Source organism: Marmota marmota, unplaced genomic scaffold (genome assembly GCF_001458135.2).
Source record: "Marmota marmota marmota unplaced genomic scaffold, marMar, whole genome shotgun sequence".
Lineage (NCBI taxonomy): Eukaryota > Metazoa > Chordata > Mammalia > Rodentia > Sciuridae > Marmota > Marmota marmota.
In genome coordinates this window covers 3,679,945-3,700,634 of record NW_025999880.1, presented here as the reverse complement: position 1 = coordinate 3,700,634, position 20,690 = coordinate 3,679,945, and the positions used below count along the sequence as shown (strand labels likewise).

Genomic DNA, 20,690 nt, shown 5'->3' with positions numbered 1-20,690 from the left:
CTTGCCCAAGGTTGTATAAATGACAGATGGCAGAGCCTGATTTGTAACCAAGTATTTTGCCTTCAAATTTTGAATTTAAAGTACTTTGAATTATAATATAATGCTAAGTTTATACAATGTCTTCATAGAAAGTGAACTAATTTAGACTTACTCTAGTATGCACAAGAGCAGAAACTTGTATTCTGACAGTAAATAATTGCAGAAATGTTGTTTAGATTGGAACAGAAGCTGGCCAGGTGTGAAAGACCATACCTGTAATCCCAGAAATTTAGGAAGCTGAGGCTGGAGGACCACAAGTTTGAGGCCAGCCCAGGCAACTTAGCGAGACCCTGTCTCAAAATAAAAAATTTTAAAAGGCTAGAGATGTATCTCAGTGGTAGAGTTGCCCCTGGGGTGGGGTGGGGGGTGTGGGTATTAACACAGAAGCACTTAGCCCAAATGTGACACTTCCTAAAATGTTTAGTTCTAGTCCAAATTCAATGCCTGAAATTTTCAGTATGATTTATTTAGGACACCCTCTACTAAAGGTTCCTATATCTGTCAAGGTCTGGGGATGTAGCTTAGTAGTAGCGTGTTTGCCTGCCATGCACAAGGCCAAGGATTAAATCCCCAATATTAAAGAGGAAAAAAACTTTTACTACTTAATCACAGATACTGTCAGGTAGTGGAGTTTGCAAAGGGCAAACACTTTTCTCACTTCAGTTTTTTTTCTAGATAACTGATTTAAAAGTGGCAGCTATGGGTCTAGAGTTGTAGTTCACTGGTAGAACACATGCTTGATGTGCATTGGGTTCAAACCCCACCACCAAAAAGAAGAAAAAAGGCAACTATTATACTTCATCTCCTTTCTGAGCCCCTAGATATTGTTGATATATAGTTGCCATTTCTCAAGATTCTAGGACTTGTCAATGGTTACCTGGGATATGGGAAAAATATTTTAATCCAGTATCTTTCCAAGCACTCATACTTTGTACCATTCCTCTTCTAGATGACTTAAAAGAATTTATAACCAATGTGATCCTGCAATCTGTACACGTGGGAAAAATAAGAATTCATACCCCATTTGAATCAAATGTATGATATATGATATGTCAAGATCATTGTAATGTTTTGAGCAACCAAGAAAAAAAAAAAAGAATTTCCTGCAAAATTGCCATTAATTGAAAAAGAAGCAATAGGCAGATAGATATACAGACAAATGAAATGCCATTGAGCTTTAAATCATGGGAATCTACCATGGTCCTTAGCTTTCCTTAACAGCTTTCAGACAAACTCTTAGTGGGCTACCTATATTAATATTAATTGTGTTCCAGAGGTTGCCTCCTCTAGAGAAGAGTTGGTTTCACCTAAACTGTTTAAATTTGTATGATCCACATGTAAATTACATTGTTTCGACTGTTGAGATTTTGTGGGGTTTGGTTTTTGTTGTTGGTGTGTAGGGATGAACCCAGGCCCTCATATAAATTCACATGTGCTAAGGCTCCACTGAGCTACATCCTCAGCTCTACTTTTGAGATTTTATGTGCAGTCTTTCAGATGTAGGATGGAGAGCTGGATGAATTTTTTTAAGTGATTCAAATAAGTAAGTATAAATGTTAGAATTTCTGTTTTAATTGCTGCTGTTGTTTTGCAGACCCCTCTTCAATAATTGAAAAGAAGAGGAGGGATCGGGAAGAAAGACAGAATATTGTCCTGTGGAGACAGCCACTCGTTACCTTGCAGTATTTTTTTCTGGAAATCCTTATAATCTTGAAGGAATGGACCTCAAAGTAAAGAGTCTTCTGCTACTTTTTATATAAATGTTATTTTCTAATTTTAGAAATCCTCAACCATCTCCTACTCCCTGCCATCTGCTCCATCAAAATATATTAAGTTAAATTTAGAATATTATCATAAGAACATATTTAGTTCTCCCTTCTATAGTTTGAAGAAAAATAGGGAATTTAGTTTGAAGAAAAATTAGGTGATGAAATCCATTTGCTCAATGGATTACTATAGTTGCCCACTGTCTCATGTTGAGTCTTGCAGGGGAGAACACTGAAAATATTTTGGTTTTACCTTCAAGAGAAAACAGGCCTGTGTGTATTAGATATACTGATTCTGAATCAGGGCAAGGTTCAGCGTTTGTAGCACTTTTACTGATAATTTGAGCCAAAGAATAAGGACTCTGCCATGAATATATGTTCTATCTTTAAGTTAGTACCTGTAAACACTGCTTTGAGTATCATAGAGAGCAAGTTCAACCTTTACAATCTTATCATTTTCTTGCTTGCCCTTCCAAGTTAGCTGTACTATTATTATCTTACATTTTTATGGTGCTTAGAGTTGATAAAACACTATAACATGTTTCATCTCATTTAATCCTAACATCAACTCCATGAAGAAATTAAAATAAGTATATAATTTTGATTTTAAAATAAAAATAAAATTGTATTGGTTAAATGTCTTGCTAAAAGTGCAACGCTAATCATCTCTAAACCAGGTCCTCATAGTTCTGTTATCCTCATAGCTCTATTATGCTTCTCTAAATTAGAAGTTGGGGGTATAAACAAGATCAGGCTTTAGGTAAAGGAAAGGATATGGTGGGGTTTATGATAAGAAATTGAGTTCCATGCCCACGTGTCTTCCCTTGACTCCTTTCTGCACCCTACTTCAACGAATTGTTTTAGGAATGTTGCATCTGAAAGTAAGATGACTGAGGGTTTGTTTTTTTTTTTTTTTTTTTAATTTGTTTTTAAGATTATGGCATCGTCAAAGCATTGTGGTGTCTTTTTTACTGCTGCTTGCTGTGCTTATAGCTACATATTACATTGAAGGAGCACATCAACAGGTAGGAGATTTAGCAATTATTTTTAGTTTACACATTGTCTAATTTCAGAAAATTTCAAAATGGGATTAATGTGGGTTTCATAGATTTTGTACCCTCAAAATTTAGGCTCAGTTATATATTTTTAATTTTATCTGATAACATATCTTTGAGGGGGATTGGTATCAGGGATTGAATTCAGAAGCCACTGAGCCACATCCCCAGCCCTGTTTTGTATTTTATTTAGAGACAGGGTCTTACTGAGTTGCTTAGCACCTCGCTTTTGCTGAGGCTGGCCTGGAACTCTTAATCCTCCTGCTTCAGCCCCATGAGCTGTTGGGATTATAGGTGTGCATCATTGCACTGGGCCATAACTGATATCTTAATGTCTTAAGACCATAGATTAAAAATATTCTTATATTGTTTCATGGCTGTCAGTATTCTATTTGGTATCTCTGATTCCATATTACCTTCAAAGATTTAAATGTATCTTTCCTGACTCTGTTCAGTAAAAGCAACATGAAACCTTTTATCTCTGCCAAAGTTTTTATATCTTCTATAAAACTTTTTATATTTTCTATGAAAGTTTTTTATATGGATTGGGTTTGTGGCTCAGCAGTAGAGCACTCACCTAGTATGTTTAAGGCCCTGGGTTCGATCCTCTGCACCACATAAAAATAAATAAAATAAAGATATTGTGTCCAACTACAACTAAAAAATAAATATTTTTTTAAATTTTTTGTATAAAACTTTTACAGTCTGTCCAAACAGGCCTTTTCCTAAGTTGAAAGTTAGATTTTATACCTGTAATCCCAGCAGCTCAGGAGGCTGAGGCAGGAGGATTGCAAGTTCAAAGCCAGCCTCAGCAATTTAGCAAGGCCCCAGGCAATTTAGACTCTGTCTCAAAAAAAAAAAGAAAAGGAAAGGGCTAAGGATGTGGCTCAGTGGTTAAGTGCCATTGGGTTCAATCTCTGGTAACAAAAAAAGAAAGTTAGGTTTTATTTGTTTAGAAAGACAGGTTCCTCAGCCTCTGGTCTGCAGGTACATTACTGATGAGAAAACAGGACATTTTGTTATTAAAATAATAAATTTTATTAAAATAATAAAACATTGTTCAAATAGGAAATGGTCTAAAATGGAATCATTTCATACTTTAAAGCTGTTTACTTCTCAGGGAGTTCTTATAGTTTTAAATGTATTTCTTTAAATAATATTTAATCTTTGCAGTAAACTAACTTGCTAAATTTTACTTTCCAAAAATGGGTAGATTTCTCTAGAAACAAGTTTGGAATTCTTTCAACAAATATGTCTCCCATTGCACTTTATTTTGTTCTTGTTTGGAAAGCATCTTGGGCTTTCATAGCACACACCTGTAATCCCAGTGAGTAGAGAGGCTGAAGCAAAAGGATCCCAAATTCAAGGTCAGCCTGAACAGCTTAGTGAGGCCCTGTCTTAAATATAAAATGAAAAAGAACTAGAAATGTAGTTCAGTGATGAGAGTACTTGACTAGTGTGTGCAAGGTCCTGGATTCCATCCCCAGTACCTCAAAAAGAAGGGGAAAAGGCAAAGCATCTTGATCTTAAATATAGAAAATTTATATTAGCCACATTTTTACTTGGATAATCAAGAATGTATTCTATTCACAAATATTATATAATTGCCTCCCTTTACCATTGTGTATTATGCTTTTTTAAAGTTTTGTAAGTTTTCAATAGCTTTAAAATTCTTATTGTCTTATTAGTAATTTGCTTTTTCCTTTGTCTTCTTAAAGGAAAAAGAAACAAGAGCTTTATTCCTTCCAGATAGATAAAATTTTTATTATCTTAGATATTCATACTAAAGAAATTAGGCCTCTGAAGAGTTTTGTCTTAATATTTTCTTCCTAATTGAAACTTTATTTAGTTGGTTTGCCTTATTGTGGTGTTAGTGTATACATACCATATTTCTGTATTAAGAATTCAGATTTTTCCTATATCGTGTACAACCAGAGAAATGAAAAGTTGTGCTCCATTTGTGTACAATGAATGGAAATGAATTCTGCTGTCATGGATGACTAATTAGAACAAATTAAAAATAAATTTTAAAAAATAATTCAGATTTTTCTCCATTCTTTTTGTTTTTCAGTATGTGCAACGTATAGAGAAGCAATTTCTTTTGTATGCCTACTGGATAGGCTTGGGAATTTTGTCTTCTGTGGGACTTGGAACAGGACTGCATACCTTTCTGCTTTATCTGGTAAGAATAACTTTTTTAATGAGCAAAAAATGAAAGAGATTTTATCTCTCTCTTTTTTTTAAATCATATTTATTTTTGAGTTTTAGGTGGACACAATATTTTATTTTTCTGTGGTGCTGAGGATAGAAACTAGTGCCTCACGTGTGCCAGGTGAGCACGCTACCACTTGAGCCACATCCCCAGCCCGAGATTTATTGGTACTTTTATTTCAGAAGTTAAAAGTTGTAAGATCTGGGCTGGGGATGTGGCTCAAGCGGTAGCGCGCTTGCCTGGCATGTGTGCAGCCTGGGTTCGATCCTCAGCACCACATACAAACCACAAGATGTTGTATCCGCCGAAAACTAAAAAATAAACATTAAAATTCTCTCTCTCTCTCCTCTCTCTCTCTCTCTCTTAAAAAAAAAAGTTCTAAGATCTGTATTACCTTTTTTTTTTTTTTTTTAGCATTTTTATCCTCAAATCATTACTTAAAGATTGATTTGAATTTTGTTTTGAGTTTTCTTTTGAGTCAAGAACTTAAAAAGTGAAAAAAAAAACACTTAAGCCAATAAAGTTTATTTAAATTAGTTCAGACAATTTTATTCCTTCTGGATTTTGGAATAATGATTCTCATGTCATACCATTAATTGTTGTTCTATTACTTGAAGTTAATTTCCATGTACAAAATTCTGTGTAAGAATTAAGATGGATTTGGACAGTTTATTTTCTATATTAATCAGCAACAGAGAGATTATGTCTTTTCTCATATCTTCAAACACCTTATGTACACTTAGACATTATTTTAGTATTCTTTTTTGGCGGGGAGGCACCTGGGGATTGAACCCAGGGCCTTGTGCATCAAAGCAAGCACTTTACCAGCTGACCTATGTCCCCAGTCCTTATTTTAGTATTCTTAAATATAATTGATAAAGTATTACATTTGTAGAACTAAATGCTTTTTAAACCCTTGAACCAAAATATAAAAGTGCCCTGTTTGAAAAAAATTTTTTTTCTAATTGAAATTAAACAGAGTAAAGGTAAGTTTTTCTTATCATTCACAAATATGCCAAAAATAATATTAGAACTAGGACTAGTGAGAAAAGAGTGAGCAAGACACCTAGGGCACAAATTTATTCATTTATCCACTTATCTATCTATCTAAGCATCCATTCATTCATTCATTCATTCAGGTGGTGCTGGGGATAGAACCCAGGGCTTTGGGTGTGACAGGCAAGTGCTCTATCCCTGCACTATATATCCCCAACCCCTAGGGCACAATTAGGCAGGGTCATGCAAGTACAGGGTTGATGTGTAAGTGCCTCCTTAAATTTCATGCCCTAGATGCCTTACTTGTTTCACTCTGTTCCTATACCTGAAAAATAAATTTAAAACAATTCCATATTTATAAATAGTTTGATCTTCATTGGGGAAAAAACGAGTGAAAGGGTATCATGGTGAGACTGATTGCTGAATAAAGTTCATCACTGCAAACACGTGCAATCTCTATAACTACAATGAATTAATTTCTGAAGCAGGTATGATAAGTGTTAAGGAGTGATTGATTGTCTGCTTGGTTCAGAAGAGTGCTGAATTAATGATCTGAAGAATACTTTAGAAATTAATCTATAATGATAATTTCTCCAAGTCTATAGGAGTTTAAAAACTTGGAATTTTAAGTCAGGCGCAGCATCACACACCTATTATCTCAACTACTCAGGAGGTTAAGGCAGGATGCTCTTGAGTTTGTGGCCAGTCTCCACAAAATACCAAGACCCCTATCTTAAAAAAAAAAAAAAAAAACTTGGAATTTTAGAATTATGTTCATGTTTGCTTGCTGATTTTAGCTGAAATAGGTACATAAATCCTAAATGACATAATCCATGTCATTGTTTCTTTAATTTAAAGTACTACATTCTTAGTAACATAACATTACATTCATCTTTAGAATTTGTTGAGGGAGAAGCGAAAAGAAGAAATGGCAGATTACAGAATTCCTTTCTGTGCTTGTCTAGACCTGTTCTGAGATTTCTTGGGAAAACCAGATTAACAAACTCATTTTAGCTGGGCGCAGTGGCTTCACTCCTATCTATAATCCCAGCGGCTCAGGAGGCTGAGACAGGAGAATCCTGAGTTCAAAGCCAGCCTCAGCAATGGCAACATGCTAAGCAACTCATTGAGATCTTGTTTCTAAATAAAATACAAAATAGGGCTGGGGATGTGGCTCAGTGGTTCAGTGCCCCTAAGTTCAATCCCCAGTACCAAAAAAAAGAAACTCATTTCAGGGCTGGGAATGTGGTTCAGTGATCGTGTTTGCCTCATATGCATGAGGCCCTAGGCTCAATAATTATTATATATAATATCCGTTAACTGTATATAAAATATATTACATGTTAAAATATATTAAAATTACATATAAAAGCTTTGTGGTGTTAGCAGTACCAGTAGTAAACAGAGATTCAGGATGGTTCAAATTACTTTTTTCATTTTTAGATAAACTGAATCTTTTTTATTGTTCTTTCACCAGTAGCATTTTTCTGTGACTAGCATTTAAGATTCTTTCAAATGCCCTAAAATAAAGTGTATATAAAATAACCAAATCTGCATTTTATGGACATTTAATTCTGCCTGTTGTGTAGGAAATAGATTGATACATTATTAACTAAAGCCCACAGTTTATATTAGGGTTCACTGTGTTTATAGTTTTAAGGCTTTTGACAAATGAATAGTGTTTATATATATACACACTATTATAGTATCATGTAGAATAGTTTAACTGCTCTAAAAATGTCCTGTGTCCCACCTATTTATTTCTACTCTCCTCTACACTCTCACCCCATCTCCAAACTCCTAACAAAATGCAGTTTCAATGGTTCATGGCTTGATAACTCATTTCTGGTAGTTTGTTTGGTTTTTTTAGTTGTAGATGGACACATACCTTTATTTTATTTATTTAGTGGTGCTGAGGATCAAACCCAGTGCCTTGCATATGCCAGGCAAGCACTCTACCACTAAGCCATAACTCCAGCCCCACCTAATTTCTTTTTATTGCTGTTATTCCATTTTGCAAATGTATTACCACAGTTGTTTATCTGTTTAGTTATTGAAGACATCTTGGTTGTTTCCAAGTTTTGGCAGTTATGAATAAAGCTGCTATAAACGTTTGTGTGCAAGTTTTGTTTGGAATGTTTTTTTTTTACCTCATTTGAGTAAATTCCTAAAAGTGTATTGGTGGAGCATGTGCATTCATTGCTGGTATGGCGAAGTTGTCCTTCATGTATTAACCTTATATCTTGCAACCTTATTATAATCATGTGAAAGTTCCAAGATTTTTTGACAGTTTTTTAAGATTTACTATGTAGATAGTCATCCTCTACAAAGACAGTTTTATTTCCTCCTTCTCAGTCTGTATAATCTTTATTCCCATTTCTTATCTTGCTATATTAGTTCAATTTCCAGTATGTTGCAATGGGCAAAAGGTGCGACTTATGCCATCCAGGGGGAGAAATAAAGAATGTCCAGGTGCTTCTGCTGTTGTCAGTGCTTTATTCACTCAAATCACTCAATACAATTTCACTCTGTAGGTTCTTAATCAAGAAAATCGACAATCCTTAAATACTAAGCACTGCAATAGACATAATCAATTCACTGCAAACAATTCTAGATTAATTAAGTCTAAGCACTGCAAACACACTTAATCATGACAGGCTAATGACAGACATTTTCTCTGCATGCAAGTGTCAGTTCAAAAGTCTCAAGCCTTAGGCTTTAAGTCCAGCAGATGCATACTCAGACCGTGGTTATCACATCAAGAACAAAAGTAGGCTTCTCCTAGAGTGGAGCTGATGGCCAGCTAAGCCATTCAACTGTATATCACAAGGGTCAAGATGTGACTGTTGTAGAGTTTGAGAGCTGTGAGGACCACGCAGAGTATTAGGCAAACGATGAGAAGTGATGGGATGTCAGTACAGGTCTTCATTAGGCTCTTCAGCTTGTGTGCCTCAGTATCAGCTTGCTGAATGTCTGTTAATTTGCTCTATTATTAAGTTTTGGGGCTTTTGACCCCCCTTTCAATCCTTATCAGCTTCCACCAGATTTCTCAGTGAAATCATTTACCCTGGGGTTTAAAACATCTGATCTGGTGATCCCCACCCTGATCTTATCAGGGTGGGGGGAAGTGACTTGTTTGTGCCTGAGAGCCACACTGGAGGGTTCCATTAGGCGTGCCTGTAAGACTGTAAAAACTGGAGTTTTTAAAATGGAGTTGCTTAGACTCAGGCCTAAGGACATCCTCACACAGTATGATATTGAATAGGATGAGAGGGGCATCTTGCCTTGTTCTCAAAAGAGGAGACCTTCTACTTTCTCACCCTAAGGTATGTTAGCCTATGTTAGGTGTAGGTTTTTGTAGATTTTTTTTTTTTTATCAAATTGAGGAAGAACATCTCTACTCCTATTTTGCTGAGTTTCTTTTTTTTTTTTTTTTTAAATCATGAATCACTGTTGGAATTTGTAAAAAAACAAAACACTTTTCTTAAAAGAAGACTACAGCAATCAGAAGTAGATCAAAAGCCAATAAAGCACAAACAAGAAAATGAGTATATACAATTGGAGAGTAATCTGTTAAACTTCATTTATTTATATACTGGTTTTGATTTTTCAGTTGATTTGTTGAGATGAAAATCAAATTATTAGAGGTTAACTACTACCAATAACAAAAAGGAGAAGCATCAGTGTCATGCTCTGTTATACTAATACTGCCTGAAGTCAGTTCTATTAATTTTAACCCTTTTCTATTTTTATGGTATCTGACCAATGGGAAGATTTTGTATTCTCACACTTTTGAACTCTAGCCATATTGTTTGTTTTGACCAGTGAAATATGATCATAAGTAATAATTTGCTTGGAATCTTTGGGTTGTTATTGTAGCATTGTCTAGTTTATCCTGGTAGATTAGCTAACATCAATTAAATATTTACTATGTGTTAGGCTCTGTGATCATTGCTTTAACTCAGTTCTCCCAAAGAGCCAAGGTAGTCAGTTAGTAACCAATGGTGTATCAAATAAGGGTAAATTATCAAATGTATGATGTGAACCTTGGCCAAGAATAGAAAAATAGGAAAGTAGAGGCAAAGCAGAGTCAAAGGTTTTAAATTTTTATTTGTGTTATTGCTATTCCAAATAATTTTTGATCAGATGTTTTTAATTTGCCATTTTCTAGGTATAGATGGTGGACAGAATTTTATTCTTATAGATCACATTTCTTTTGTTTTGTGTCTAGGAAATGTAATTGTATTTGGAAGTCCTAATTCTGCTTTCATTAATATAATCCTCATTTAGGGAAATGTGACAATAACATTCTCATGGCCTACTTTTTTGTGCTGATGAAACAGATACCTCTGCCATTTATTCATATAACTCCTCAGTCCAGATACAAGTGACCATGTTAGAATAGTAATCTGATCAGAAATATAAGCCTCCTTTTGACAGTAATATGAAGTAAAATGTGTGAAAAAGAAACCAGTTTTAACAAAGAGAAGAGATTTAGTCCATTCTTTTTCATGTTTCTCTTTACTGGAAATCATAGCCTTAACAGTTTTTCATATTTTATATTCACTGATTCCCCCAGTGTGGAAGTTCTTTTTTGGAAGTATCATTTAGTTAATTATAATTGATCATATACTAAATGGTCACCTACAAGAGTTTTATTTTGCGAGGCACGGTGCTCATGCATGTAATCCCAGTGGCTTGGAAGGCTAAACCAGGATTGAGAATTCAAAGCCAGGCTTAGCAACTTAGTGAGACCCTGTCTCTAAATAAAACATAAAAATGGGCTGTGGATATGACTTAGTGATTAAGAGAACCCCAGGTTTAGTCCTTGGAATAAAAAACAAAAAAAGAGTTATATTTTCTGAAATTTTAGATACTTAAAATGGAAAAGTTATCTTGATTTTTCAATTTGTCTATAAAGTTGCACTCATTTTCAAATTTTTTTACAAAGTGTTGGGATTAGGGATTGAATACAGGGATATTATACCACTGAGCTGCATCCTAGTCTTTTTTATTTTTAGACAGGTTCACACTAAATTGCTGAGGCTCACCTCAAACTTGGTCTTCCTGCCTCAGCCTCCCAAGCTGTGGGGATTACAGATGTGTGCCACCATTTATATTTTTAGGTATAATTGAAAGTTTGTAATTTGAAATTCAGATGTCCTGGAAGTCCTCATCACTTCTTTGAACATTAAAAGTAAGAGTTAGTATTTGTTTGATCTGCATAAAATTTCATGACATCACCTGGCGAAAAATTGCTAGTTTGGACTACCATCAATGTTTTTTTTTTTTTTTTTTTTTTAGAAAGAGAGAGAGAATTTTTTTTTGGGGGGGGGGTAGATGGACACAACACAATGCCTTTATGTTTATGTGGTGCTGAGAATTGAATCCAGGTCCTGCCCGTGCTAGCGAGCACTCTACTGCAGAGCCACAATCACAGCCCCTACCATCAAATTTTGTCAGTTGATTTGAAGACAGCATAAATTTGTTTTGCAAGACACCAGATATCTAGCCAGAAATGAAAAGTTAAATATTGTTTATGCCTGAATAGTGGTTGATAACCAGCAAGGAGGTGACAAAGGAAAAGCAGTGGCTTTCTTTTCTACATTGCTCCAGGGTAGTTAGTTGGACCACTACATACATATCTGTTAATATTATTGATCAGCAAATGGCTTCAAAAAGCGTGCTAATTCCCCTAGACATTATAATTGTTATTGTATGTCTGTGCAAATAAGCATTTTTCTGGCCGAAAAGGACCAGTGATCTTCTTCAGATTTTCCAAAGAGACTATAATCAATAAAAGGTTTAAAAATTACTTTTAGAAATTTTTTCTTCTTTTATCTGTATTTGGCTGCCACTAGGTGGCATTACTAATATAACCAATATACTGTACTTTATTTGCAAGTTCCTTTCTGGATAAGTATATATTTGTTAGAATAGCTTCATTCAGAAACCAAACCGTCAAATGGCTCTTCCTAGTTTGGAGACATATTCTATTATTTTTCTATACTTAACACCTACAAATTTTATGTACATCAGAGCAGTTAATACATGTGAGTGAAAATATTTACATAATAGTTTCCCACATTCATTAATTAGTTCAGCAATTATCAGCCTTTTATCCATTGTAACATGTATTTCCACGAAGAACATAACTCGTAGCATGCCAAGACTCACGTATAATGCCAAACTGACTAACTTTCAATTGTGTCACTTTCTTTAATTAAGAATATGCAAGTAGCCAGGTACAGTGGTGCATGCGTGTAATCCCAGTGGCTTGGGAAGTTGATGCATCAGGATTGAAAGTTCAAAGCCAGCCTCAGCAAAATCGAAACACTAAGCAACTGAGACCCTGTAGGTGCCCCAGAGTTCAATTCCCAGTACCAAAAAAAAAAAAAAAAAAAAAAAAAGAATATGCAATTGATCAAAAGTATTTTTGTGTGACTGGGGTTGTAGCTCAGTGGCAGAGCACTTGCCTCGCATTTGTAAGGCACTGCGTTCGATCCTCAGCACCACATAAAAATAAACAAATAAAATAAAGGCATTCTGTTCATCTACAAAACTTTTAAAGAAAAAGTATTTTTGTTATTAAGCTAAAATCTTTCATTTCTATCATGAGAGGAAAAGGAGCCATGTGGATTCAGATAACAGGGTTTGAATGTCTACTCCATTATTATTAGCTTCATGATAGTTGACAGATTTCTTAACTTTTAAACCTCAGTTTATTCAATATAAATGGGGGTAATATTTACCTGAAAAGGTGGATAAAATTGTAAATATGTTTAAAGACATCAAAATTTGAAAGAAATTAAAAGAATAATAAGGCCAATATCTAAGGTCAAAGAGGGTACTGAGAGGAGAGGCTGGCCAGGGATAGACCCTGATAAACCGTACAGGCTTTAGATTACAACCCTAAAGGGTTACACTTTAAAAGAAAGGATGAACTAGACATAAATCAGCCCTAGTAAATACTGAAGCTCAGGTTTAAATAATCTTATCTGTTTAGAATTACTAATGGCCCAGACACTCACTAGACACAAACTTAAATCTGGGGGAGAATAAAATCACCCTAGGCTTCACATTATATTTTTTATATATATAGAGTCCCAGCACTCACAAAAAAAGTAATCAGATATATAAGGACATAAACTAATTTCATCAAAAACAAAGCAAGAGAAAGGTTGAATGTGCATACATATAATGCCTAATGTTATTGGACATGTGCTTCAATCCAAAATTAGTATGTTCAAGTATTTTTTTTTTTTTTTAATTTTTGTACTACTGGGAAGGTTTGATGGGGTTTTATTTGTTTCTTTGTTGGTGCTAGGGATTGAACCCCAGGAGTGCTTTACCACCCAGTTACATCTCCAGATCTTTTTATTTTTTTATTTTGAGACAAGGTCTCGCTAAGTTGCTTAACCAAATTGTGGAGTGTGGCTTTGAATTTGAAATCCTCCTGTCCCAGCCTTCCAAACTGCTGGGATTACAGGTTTGTGCTACCGTGCCTAACAACTTTGATCATTTTAACAGAAGATTGGAAACTGAAAAAGCCAAGTGGAAGTTCTAGAATAATTTTTTTTTAAATAACTAAAATTAAGACCCATTTAATGGGCTTTCATTTGATAGAGCTAAGAGAGAAAACTAATAAACTATAAAATAGGCCAGAGAAAAATATCCAGAACAAAAAAGGAAAGATGGCGAAAATGACATGCTGTCATTTTGTGGAAGTCATCTAACAGCAGAATGGTATCATTTTTTTTTAATATTTTTTAAATTGTAGATGGACACAATACCTTTATTTTATTTATTTATTTTTATGTAGTCCTGAGGTTCAAACCCAGTTCCTCATATGTGTGAGGCAAATGCTTTGCTGCTGAGCCACAATCCCAGCCCCGGAATGGGATCTTTGAAGTACTCTTAGAAAATGTCTACTAACAGAGGATTCTACATGTAGTAAATAATCACATCAGTAGTGTAAAATAAAGATATTTTCCTAGCTGGGCATGGTGGTATACACTTTCAATCCCAGCAACTAAAGAGGCTGAGGAAAGAGGATCACAAGTTTGAGGCTAGCCTCAGCAACTTAACAAGACCCTTTCTCAAAATAAGAAATAATAAAGGGCTGGGGGTGTAGCTCTGTAGGAGAGCACCCCTGTAGGTTCCATCCCATCCATCCCAGTACTACCAAAAAAAAAAAAAAAAGATTTTTCCATGAAGTGGAAATAGAATTTGTCATCATGCCAATCCAAAAATTTTTTGGATTGGTTCAATCCCCAGTACCATAAAAAAATGAGTAAATAAATAAGTATTTCATAAAATTGTTACTGTACTAACTTATTTCAGTTTTCTTTAAAACCCTGAACAGGTAACTGGGTTTTTCATACCTCACTGGTAAAGCATGTATGAGGCCCTATTCAATTCCCAGCGCTACACACGGGAAAAAAAATCACTTTATTTTAAAAGGAATTAAACATATAGAACTGAAGAGATGTTTATATAAATACTTATACTGCAGATCATTGTACTGCAGATCATTGTAACAAGTATTATTATAAAATTATTATAGAACCCCTAAAATAGGGAAGAATTTGCTTGGAGGAAGAAATAGGGAAACTTCATGAAATGAGTTTGTTGATGGAAAGGCATAGGAGAATGTAGAATTCTTATTCTAAACTATAGAATGCTCTGAAAGTCAGACTAGAGAATTTAGATTTTATACGTCCCAAAAAGTAATTCAGAAAAGAATTAACATTTACATTTTAGAAGCATAACTCTGTCAGCATCATGTAATGTATTTTTTGTGGGGAAGAGACTGAAAGTAGACTTTAGAAGGCGCCCCGTTAGAAGGCTATGTCCAAGGTAAACTCTAATGAATGCCTGATCTAAAGAAAGACAGTAGGAAAGGTTTCAAATATTGGGAAATGGATAGAGTATGGGAGTACAATTAGCTAAAATAAGAAAAATGTAAGCTTCACTTCTAAAATAAGAGCTCTTTAAGGACCAAGTGTTTTTTTTTTTCTTGCTGTTGTATTGCAAGTGTCCAGAACAATGCCTGTTGTGTGGTAGGGTGCTCAATAAGTTTACGTTGAATAATGTAATTAAACTAAAATCATGAAGCCTACGTAAGGAGAAATAGACAGAATAATTGGACTTCTTTTATTGGCAAAACATTCTGTCCTAACATCTGAGCCTTAATTGTGACTATTGATGAAAAACAATCTAGTCTCTATACAACTTTCTCCTAGTTTGCAAGATAGTTTTATATTGAGCATTAGTACATCCTCTTATTGTGTCTCCAACAAATTAAACTATGTCTGTTCCTGCTATGTGAACAATATTTTAATATACTTTTTGTCTTCAGTTTACTTAAACAGATAACAGGCTCAATGAATGATTTAAGAGGTGATTTTTATCATTTATTCAGTGTATTAATAAGATCTGATTTATCTTTATAGTAAGTTATTCAATAACAAATTAGAAGTTAAATGTAAAGTATGAATTATATTTCTTCTGTTCTTATTGTTTATGCAGGCAGGTTTTTGTTCGTTTTTTGACATCTGTGTGAGCAAATTTTGCCTAGCAAGTTATACACGCTACTGATTTCATTCATTTGCTTTATTCATATTTTTACATAGATCACATTTTTTTAAAAAGCTGTGGTTGACAGATTTTTCTAAGCTAACACCTTCTAATCTTCTCTTCACTATTAATTCCTTGAAATTTACTGACCGCTTCATCTTACGCTTAGCAAGCATGCACCAGATTTCCTTTTTGCAAATCCTGTATATGAGAGACAGAAGAATGCATATTTATTCTCTGGTGTCCTGGAAATTATACCCTGAGTAAAAACAATACATTAATGTTTGCACAAAGTGGATACATTTGGATGTATGGCCCATTTGGATAAGTCAAAATTTTTACCTTAATAATGTTCTACCCTAGAACTAGAAGGTGTGCTTTCTCTATGAAGGGTCAAATAGTAGTTATTCAGACTTTGAGGGCCATACAGTATTTGTGCAACTACTCAGATCTGTCATTGTAATTATATAGCAGCCATAGACAATACATGAATGTTTGGGAGTTTGCCATTAAAATTTTGTTCACAAAAACAGGCAGCTGAATTTAATCTGCAATTTGTCGTTTATCATTGACTATATTTAGTATACCAGAAGAAGCATATTGAGTCTGTGAGACTAAATGAGTTAGTTAGCTGTCTTCTTTTTTTCTTTCTGCCCAGTTTTGGAGATTGAACCCAGGGCCTCAGACATAATAGGCAAGTGTGCACCACTGAGCTCATCCTGAGCCCCAAAATTTTAAGTTTAGATATTAAAAACAATGGCATAGGGAGCAGTGATGTACCATATAATCCCATAAACTCTGGAGGCTGAGGCAGAAGGATCACAAGTTCAAGGTCAGCCTCAACAACTTAGAAAAATCCTGTCTTAAAATTTAAAAAAGGCTAGGAATATAATTCAGTGGTAGAGCACTCCTGGATTTAATTCCCAGTACCACACAAAATAATAATAAGAATAACAACAACAATAATAAACACCCAGGGTGAGGCCCTGGGTTCTAATACATCTCCAGTACTGGGTGAAAAATAAAACATCTAAGAGAAGTAATGAAGTTATTTTAGTAACTAACTTGTAATTATTTTCCATTAACAGAGAAGTATGATTTATAATTCTGTAAACAATTAGATTAACAAAAATAGGAAATTTTGTACATATTAAGGAGTATGTCTCAGATGTGCTTCGTTTTATACAGATTCATTATGGTTCATCAGATTACAAGATGATGATTAAAGAGCCATTTTTAAACTTATATGTGCCATTAACAATTTATAAAGTTTTCTATTTAGCAACAACAAAGAATCCATTGGCTTCAATGTACAGTACTGTGTTGTGATGTATGTACAATATGACACTAGGTGGAGCAATTTCCTGTGCAAAGATTGAACAAAGTTCTGTATCCTTTTCCGATAAGCTCAGTTTCTAGACTAAGAACTATAAAGACAAGAAAAACTATCAGTGATCTTTAAAAAAAAAAAAAAAAAGACAAGAACATTTATTGGGCAGTTAATCATTGAAACTCTCAAAATGAACTTGATGCCACAATAGCTGCCCTTTCGGGTTTTGTTGTTATTCCTTCACCAAATTCATGCCTGAATCTGCAGGTGCCTTGTTCTACCAGTCCTAGTGGTATTTGGTCTTTTAGCCTTGGCACTCCAGCTGTACTTTCTCTTGCACCTGGCAGGGTAGCCACATTTGCCACAGGCTTCTTGTAAAGGTGGTAGTAGTCCTTAGAGCCACAGTTGTGGCACAACATGTGTGTCTTGTTATGATGCTTTCCAAATGATGTGATGTTCCCTTCATCCCAAAGCCTGAGGACTCCTGTTAGGCACCACCACCAATTCCTCTGCTGTTAGAAAGGGCCAAACACTCCCAAACTTCTTCCCTTAGCTCTTACCATAGGCAGAGCTATATGAGCTTCTCAAAGGTCTAACTGAAGTCAGGCATCTAGAACAGCTCCAACTCCATGACTGCCTACCAACAGTCATTTCATGATTTTGAAAAGCAGCCAAACATTTAGGATGGAAGGATAAATGTATTTTGCTGAAAAATTTTTTCTGACATATATTTTAACCACTAGGTTTTCTCACATTGGTAAATCAAAATGGAAGAGTTTTTGCGTGTTTTGCATATTAAAATTCTTTAATATGAATTTAAATTTAATATGAATTTAAATCTAGGGCTGGGGCTCATCGGTAGCGTGCTTACCTGGTATGTGTGAAGCACTGGGTTCAGTTCTCAGCACCACATATAAATAAATTAATTAAATAAAGGTCTGCCAATTAATTAAAAAAAAATTCTTTCCTAGAGGTGGCTTGGAAGTAGAAAAGTTTGGAACTATTCAATTTTGTTTTAGAATAGACCAAATTTTATCAGAAGCTATATCCTTTGAGTGGTATTTATGAACCATTTGTTTAATATGATTATTTTCATAGAAAAGTTAAACTTGGCTGTTATGAATTAAATATAAGGAAAGATAGTTGTGAGATATTTGCCCCTGTGTTAGATTTGGATGCCTGTGTCTATTTTAAAGTTTGGGGTTATTTCATTATTAAAACATGTAATAATTGTACTTTTTAAAAATCTGACATCTTGATTGCTTTCTAATTCATGAAAAACTCTGTATAGAGCACCCTGCTTCCTTTAGTGAACAAATACTTTATAGCATTCTATACTGTTAAAGTTATTTTTTTCTTCCTTATACTCTTTTCCTCTTGGCTATTGCTAAAAGTAAATGTTATTTGGAAAACAGCATGGATATGGATTTAAATGAAATGTGAACTAGTATCAGTAATTGAAATATTGTAGTAATTTTTTTTTTACCATGCAGTAATTCCTTTTAAAAGTTGTTAACCAACTTCTTCAGTTTCATTTCTGCTTGACTTCTGATTATTGCTTCATTGATCACCTGTGTATCCTTCAAGACAGAAAAGGATGAAATTACCAAAAGTTAATGTTCTGGTATGACTCAATATTGCTTTCTATAAGCATAATGACTGTCATTGTAAGAATTCAGTGAATGACTCAAGGCTCTTGCGGGAAGACCAACAGGCCCTTCTTAGAAAAAAGTCCGTTTGCCTTTTGTTTAATGGGGGCATGATGGCTCTTCTCCCTGTCTTCTTCAAGGAATGACTCATATTTTGACCCTTATGAGCATCACCACATCAAAAGAGGAAACCATGGTCTCTAGGACATAGGCCTGGATTTTTGCCAAGCAAAGGGGTATACACAGATTGGATAACTTTCTGCCCTTAAGTCACTATTTATTAATGTGTGCTTAAAGGAAACCTAAGAATATTCAATTAGCTTAAATCTGTTCTATTGGATATAAATTTTAAACAAATTTTTATAGCTCTCTCTATAAATATGTAATTCATTTCTTCTGACCACTTAAGTCAACTTCATAATGAACAGTTCCTTAGCTTTAATGACAAATGTTTAAGATGATGGATAATCTAAATATCTTGAGTTAATCAATATGCAACATATAAATATATCAAATATCACACTGAACTCAATAAAGACATAGTTATTATCTATCAATTTAAAAACATTTTAAAGTTGCTTAGATTTAGAGAAGAAATGCTAAATATGTCTTAATATAATGATTAATCCTTCAAAGACAGTACTTACTAATTGGAGCATGAACTAATACTAAAGAACTTATACTATTTTTGTTTTAGCTAACAATTTTATACTTGCACTTTTACAGTATAATCTCATGTTCTTGCCCTAGATAGCACAAATGTTATTTTATTATTATGCTTTTAAAGGAGGAAGATGACTGTACCTGCTAAGTTGCTGACAGATTTAGAAAAACAAAACTCAAATTAACTAATGCCCAAGCTACTACTTTTGGTTATACTATATTGCATTTTATAAAGGACTAGGGACATAACTGGGAGCTTCTTAACATAAATGGTAGCTAAACTTTTCAGTGCTCATTTACGATCATTTAGTTTTACACCTTAACTTAGAATTATTTACTGTGGATCATAATTCTAGGTAAATTATTTTCTGACTTTGATGAGAAAAGCAGTGGTTTAAAAAAATTTGAGGAGTAGAATTCCTGTTTATGCAAAAGGATTTTTTAAAGTCCCCTAAAAAAAAAAAGGTTTTGCAAGACTGTTACAGACAACCATTTGTCATCCCCTTTCATTTATTTATCACCCTGATATTCCTAATGAATCACATTCCAGACTAACCACTGACTCCTTTTGTTCCTTAGTGAAGGAGTGTGGCAAACAAATGTTTTCCCAGTGAATCAGCACAGGATTCTTGATTTTATTACCTTTGCCCTGAACTTTCCAGACAAAACTAATTGGAAATTTTGCCTTTGGGATCTCACTTGACTTCTGTGTATAGATGATGGATTAGGCTATGAATTGACATTGCAGATGTTGTGCAAACAACTCCAGTCTTCAGGAATGTTTTATCAGTTCTAAGGGAGCTGCCTTAAGTGGAAGAATGTCTGACTCCTGTCTGCTTGTCTTCCTTAAGAATACACACACACACACACACACACACATTGCATTCTTATATTTTATTCTTCATCTTGGTTGATAAAGAGGCTTGGCAAAATTAGGCCCATAACTAACTTATATGACCATTTTAGATTTTAGTTTTTAAAAGATGGCTCTAAAACCCCAAGGTATCCCAATTTCTCTATGGTTTTGAGAATTATATACATTCCTTGATGAAACATAGACATGAATATTACCTAGTCAGGTTCTTGAATGCTGTAAGTATGTGAAGGGAGGTACAATTATATTAAATCATCAAAGAACTTGATAAGTTCAAAATCCAGAAAAACTATTTGTTTCAAATGAAGCAGTAATACAAGCAGTTTCATCATTTTCTGAATACAATTTTTCCCACAAAATAGCATATGAATGAATTAACCCTGCCTATCAAAGACCCTAATTTGTGCCGAGCTTTGTGACACACACCTATAATACCAGCTATTTGGGAGGCTGAGGCAGAAGGATGGTAAGTTTGAGGGCAACCCAGACAACTGAATGAGATACTATCTTAAAAAAAAAAAAAAAAA

At 34.4% G+C, this 20,690-nt stretch overlaps 1 protein-coding gene across 3 annotated transcripts in view; it reads left to right on the top strand.

Annotated features, from left to right (window-relative positions):
• The window catches only part of Vmp1 (vacuole membrane protein 1), a 115,343-nt gene that overhangs the window by 20,778 nt on the left and 73,875 nt on the right, over positions 1 to 20,690 (top strand). For 2 of the 3 annotated variants that reach the window (XM_048792206.1, XM_015495385.2), the window contains exons 3-5: positions 1,634 to 1,769; positions 2,740 to 2,830; positions 4,932 to 5,042. In XM_048792206.1, the coding sequence (XP_048648163.1) occupies positions 1,634 to 1,769; positions 2,740 to 2,830; positions 4,932 to 5,042 (338 nt within the window). The remainder of the gene's footprint in view (positions 1 to 1,633; positions 1,770 to 2,739; positions 2,831 to 4,931; positions 5,043 to 20,690) is intronic. The other variant, XM_048792211.1, reaches the window with a different exon arrangement.